The sequence below is a fragment of the Lactuca virosa genome, chromosome 3 (genome assembly GCF_052849685.1).
Source record: "Lactuca virosa cultivar CGN04683 chromosome 3, Lactuca_virosa_CGN04683_v6, whole genome shotgun sequence".
Lineage (NCBI taxonomy): Eukaryota > Viridiplantae > Streptophyta > Magnoliopsida > Asterales > Asteraceae > Lactuca > Lactuca virosa.
In genome coordinates, this window is record NC_136428.1 from 10976894 (window position 1) to 10982575 (window position 5682).

A 5682-nucleotide genomic window follows, 5' to 3' on the forward strand; every position below is an offset into this window, starting at 1 on the left:
TTAAGCTCATGATACAAAATCTATTTATTATAAGAAATTTAAATAATCTTAAAACATTTGACAGTTAAATTTTTGGGATGAAGATGGTGATGCCTAATAATAGAAAATTTTGTTATTTAGCTTGACACACTATCCTTCGCCCTAATAATGATGGTGGACTTGGACACTTGGTGTGGGGAGCCTTTGGTCACTTAAATGGTTGTGGAAATTAAAATTGGATCCGAACTTGACATGGCCTTGTGCTATCAATACGCTCAACATTCAAAAAGTTCATGACTTAGTCCTTTTGTAAATAAATCTATTCATGGAACTTGGCTTAATGTCACACAAATTGTAGGTGATTTTCAGGAATTTGGTATCTCACTTTTTATTCTCTTCAGGAAAATGGTGACAAAACATTCTTCGTTTGCATGAGATTGCTAAAGTTTGCATCTTGATCCTCCAGGTTGTTATTGGTCCGTTCCTTGAGGAGTATTATTATTTATGCTGCCTCATATATTTTTTATTCTTCGGTTTTGCCTAGATTTAATACATTATACAAAAAAATAGCTTTTTGCTAACCATGTATTTTGGGAAAAATCAGTTTTATCTAACGTTACGTAATTTAAACTTTAATATTAATAAAAAGTGATAACATATTGTCATAACAAGGTTAGAGAATTTATTGAGTTATTATTGTATTTAAATATATTATTTAAAATATTTTATATTAATTTTGACCAGGTCAATAAACATAGTTATGAGTTATGACAACGTCATTTTCTCCTTTCTTCGGTGATGCTACTGTGATAGCAATACCTACAATTTGACATATAACGTCACATTTCAATGGTATGGATATACTTGAAGTTTCATAATTAATGAAATTATGAACATAGACCCAAAAGATTTCACACCCGATTTGATGTAAACTATAAATATAATATTTTTGAGACGTTACGTGACCAAATGGACCCTTTGATGTTAAGATAGGACATGATGCAACCTAATCATCATAAATATATGTATTTCAGGTCATTAACTCAGTAATACAAATATTTAAACGAAAAGAAAAACAATGATTGGATCAACACTGAATGCTTATTTCTTACATCATTCCTCCAAAAAACTAAACAAACTGAGTTTTGAAAAAAATAATAATAATCAAGCGATATAAACTTTAAAGTTTGGGATGATTAATGAATAATGGTATTAATTATTGGGTCGAACGGTTGCAAGTCTCTCACGCAATAACTTAACCCCCATGTACCTACAAATCATAAGCAACCAAAACATACACATGTCAACACAATCTCCATGCATCAATTATAAAATATATAAAGATACTAAAGTAGTTATAAGTTATTGTTTGTTAGATACCTTCCTAACATCATAACAGTGGCTTGAGGATTAGTTCCTGGGGAATTGCGAAAGGTTGAGCCATCGATGACCCTGAGAGCATCTATACCAATAACTTTATAATCACGATCCACCACTCTATCAAGCTCACACCCTCCATGATAATGCCATATAGTCATCACAGTGTCCTTACAAAACTGTTCTAAAGATCTTGATGCGTTTGCATGTTTAGGCAATAGATTAACCGGTGAACTAGCAGTCATGTTGAGAAGATTTATTATAGACAGAGAATCAACTTTAAATGGTGAAAATGCCTTTGATTCGATTACACTCTCGATGATCTTGATCCCATCCACACATCTTTGTAAGTCCCGAGGGTCTTTAAAGTAGTTGAATGTAACTGATGGGTTCACATTCGGGTCTCGAGACCTAATCTCAAGATGACCCGTGGATATTGGGCCAACGATCTTCTCCAAGATAAACCCACCCACAAAAGCACTTTGTGGGAGCGCTTTCATGTCCTCAACTGCCTTGTCTATCGCCTTTTGTGTTCTTTGTTTTGGAGGCACAGTCGATAGTTGTCCAATCTAATAACAAGAAAGAAATTAATAGCCATAAATTTTATGGGATTGAAGCGTTTAGCATATAAGCTTGACTAAGGCCCAATGTGTTTATAGTTTTAAATTAGGTCCAATTACAAAGATTTGTACCTTGGGAGAAAACATTCCATAATCTAGAGTTCGAGCTCCACCTGCAAAATTTTCACCACAAGCAGACTCGATATAGGTTCCATTGCGAGTGATACCCACGATTTGGATCAAAGACACCTCCACGGGTTGAGGAGAGGGGACAAAAACCGCATTCATCGGGTTATCGGACATTCCTAGGCCCACCATGGGCTGCTCCAAAACCATAGTTACGTTATGGGCCTTAAGTTGTCTTCTTGGGCCAACGCCACTTAACATTAGAAGTTGTGGGCTTCCCAATGACCCAGACGACACTAAGATTTCATTGGTTGATCCTCTCTTTAAGTAAGCCCGGTGGTCGACCCCATTTGCATCTTTGAAGATCACTCCATGGGCCCTTGGTTTTTGTATTCCTCCTGTGAAATTACAAGAAAGGACATCACAGTTCACAGATATAAATGTACAAGTTTTCATCCATAACATACAATCACACACGCACCTAGCCTCGTGAATAGTATTTTATTAACTGGTGCATACAGCAACACCGTGAGTCCACTTGAGTTCGCATACCGGAGTAAATCAGCCGCCGTATGACGGTGGCCGTTTGGATCAAAAATCGTGCCACCAACTTTTGTACCGTACATGTGCTCGTAGGTAAACCCATTATAAGGCTGTACTCCGGCCTCCACCAAACCATCCCTCACCGCTGCCTGCCACTGCCTCACCGGCGGCTGAAACGCCACCACATCCTCCACCCACTTGTACGACTCATTGACCAATCTTGCATCCCAACCTGAAAGCCGAATGTAATCTGCACCGGCACGGGTGTAAAAACCGGCGTTCAAGCAGCTTCCACCACCTAGCACACGGGCTCGAGCATTGACGACGCCGTCAGTGGAGACAAAACGTTGGGAGGGAGAAGAAGGGGAAAGGTCGGACAAGGCGGCTCCAAAGGCGGCTAAATCGGTGATGTTGTCGTTTCCGTATGGGGAGCCACCTCGTTCGAGGAGAAGGACGGAGGAGTTCTGGGAAAGAGTAGCGGCTAATGGACAGCCGGCGGTGCCGCCACCAACTATTATGTAATCGTAGTATGAGACCATTGGAGCTGTTGTTGCTTGGTGCATGAAGCTGTACCCTGGATCTGTGAGAGAGATTAATGTGTCGTAAATCAGTACTTTCTATAAGGTTATTTTTGTCCAAAAAAAGAAGGAGAAATATGTAGCCATATAAACTTTACCTTTTTATAACTATGATGTTCTAAAACTTTTCCACTCTACAGATAAAATCGTAATATATATATATATATATATATATATATATATATATATATATAATATATAACATATTATAAAATTATAAATTATGCATCATCCCATGCATTGTTTAAAAAATTGTAATTGACTTTAAATGTCCTAATGCTGTTTATACTTTATAGATATAACAATAAAGAAAACTTATGGATTATAATTAGATTTATCAATTTTAAGTCGGGTTTATTCAAGGGAAAAAAACTAAAAAAAAAATGTTTGAAAATTTATCGATTTTTTAAACAATTCAAAATGTAGATTCTCGATTTATCTTGTAACATGAGGATCCAAGCTTTTTTATTTGAAAATCTTACTAAATTTTTGCTGCCTATATTTTAAAGTATTTATGTAAACACTACTTATGTAGCTGTTATTATATATCCATCTCTATTATATTTATGACATGCAGTTTTGATATCCAAATAATAATCAATCACTTTTCACTTTTATGAAAAAAAAAACTTTGACTACACAATATATATATATATATATATATATATATATATATATATATATATATATATATATATATATATATATATTATGATTTTTTGGTATAAAAGCTGACCTTAAATGAAACATCAATACCATTATGTAGTGAATAGTTGTGCTGTTATATATGTTTTTAAAAAATAATATTACGTGCACTGGCATGGAGTGCAATTTTAAGTAATATTTTAACGAAATGATACAATATTAATATTTTTTTTTGCCAGTTTAGATAACGGTTAGCCTGTTAAAATGACGAGGATTACCAGGTAACCCATAGATATACACAATTACTAAGTTCCAATATTTTTTTTATTTTTAGTTCTATTGTAAAGCTACTTGAGTTAGATTAATGTGCCATATATTGTATCTTCTAGTTTTATAAACGTAAAATACAATATAATAAAGAAAATCCTCCTTAATAAATGAAAATAATTTTGCCACATATCATTCTCTCATTAACTTGGACACATGTCATTTTTTGGTATTTTTGAATAAATGTTTTTTCCGTTTGTCATTTTCTCATTTTTTTATATTTTCTTAATTAACACATCATATTTACACATCAATTAATAATTGACTTAATTGAAAATAACCAACAAATTACAATTATTACTCATATAGTATTTAATATGTTTCCTTTTAAAATTAAATTTTAAATTTTAAATCTCAAATTCTAATAAATTTTTATTTAAATTTTTTGTTTTATCAAAACCGTATAACATACGGGTCTCACACCTAGTCCAGGATATATAAAAATGATACACTACATGAACTCATCTATTTAAGCGGTTAGTACGTTTTCATTAAATAGAGAAAAAGAAAAAAGGCATGACAGTTAGAAATAAAGAAAAAGCGGGCCCTTTTAATTAATCATAATACTTTAATATTTATTTTATGTTTATAAAATGTTCTCTGTTTTGAACTAAATTTCACATAAAAAAATTATAAACATTTGACTTGATATATAAATTTAGTTATATCCAAAACTAATATTATGCCACGAAATAAAATATTAAGAGTCTTAAGTATAACTTAGTACATTCAATAATACGTAAAACTTTACAGAAAATGTTACAATAAGTTTAATAAGATATTTTGAATTCCTAAGATATACAGTGACAAAAAGGATTAAATGGAACTGGAATCGAACCTGTTTGAGCAAATGAAACTCCATGAAACAGTAGAACAGCAGCAGCCAAAATTGTAAACCACCCTGAAAACACCATGACTGAAGTGAGTTTATTATGTGTTGAGAGCATGCAGAAGGATGATGGGGAAAGTAAGGTCTTTATGGAGAAGAAGCCAACAATATTGACGGCTTTAATATAGCAAAAATTCAACGAAACTCTTCAGTACAAAGCAATTTCTTGAATTTTATAGTCGAATCTTGTTCGCCCACATCTTATTTGCAATCTTAAACACTCCAAAAACTCTGGGTGTTAGCTCCGAAATTTTCAACAGAATTCAAGAAATGTGACAAGCAACTTATAAGATTTAGTCTAAACGATATTACATATATGGTCCTTTGTGGTTGGTTGAAAATACAAATGTAAGTCTTCCACGAATTTCTTTTAACATAGATCCCTACATTTTCATTTTCTTTGCAAGGGTAGTCATTTTACTACCACCGTTCAAAATCACATGGTAAAGAGTTTTAAATGACCATTGTACCTTTTTGTCATTTTCTTATATGTGTCATTGTCAATTTTTGTCTTTTATACAAGCAGCCCGGTCCTGACGGTGGGCAACCCGGGCAGTGGCGGAGCCAAGAGGAAAGTAAAGGGGTATCCCAATTTTATTTTTAGGGTAACCCAAAATTTTTCCGGGGTACTTGGGTTTCCTTAGTTTGGTTTCGGTTT

At 33.5% G+C, this 5682-nt stretch overlaps 1 protein-coding gene across 2 annotated transcripts; it reads right to left on the reverse strand.

Annotated features, from left to right (window-relative positions):
• Nucleotides 1-1061: 1061 nt before the first annotated feature.
• On the reverse strand, nucleotides 1062-5258 carry LOC145165210 (protein HOTHEAD-like). 2 transcript variants are annotated; one of them, XM_079083896.1, is made up of 6 exons: nucleotides 5131-5256; nucleotides 4974-5051; nucleotides 2524-3165; nucleotides 2049-2440; nucleotides 1360-1925; nucleotides 1062-1249 (listed from the first exon to the last, which is right to left on the reverse strand). In XM_079083896.1, exons 2-6 carry the CDS (start codon nucleotides 5047-5049, stop codon nucleotides 1192-1194), a joined length of 1734 nt encoding a protein of 577 aa, XP_078940022.1. In that variant the 5' UTR covers nucleotides 5050-5051; nucleotides 5131-5256; the 3' UTR covers nucleotides 1062-1191. The 2 variants fall into 2 exon arrangements, with proteins under 2 accessions (XP_078940022.1, XP_078940021.1); XM_079083895.1 differs by having other exon boundaries at nucleotides 4974-5258.
• Nucleotides 5259-5682: the final 424 nt, after the last annotated feature.

What these genes read in the sequence shown, in the direction of transcription:
- LOC145165210 (XM_079083895.1), bottom strand. Translation starts at nt 5,082, where the DNA reads ATGCTCTCAACACATAATAAACTCACTTCAGTCATGGTGTTTTCAGGG. An exon ending in AATACTATTCACGAGGCTAG is followed by an intron (nt 2,441 to 2,523) that starts GTGCGTGTGTGA and finishes GTAATTTCACAG; the next exon opens with GAGGAATACAAAAACCAAGG. An exon ending in ATGGAATGTTTTCTCCCAAG is followed by an intron (nt 1,926 to 2,048) that starts GTACAAATCTTT and finishes TCTTGTTATTAG; the next exon opens with ATTGGACAACTATCGACTGT.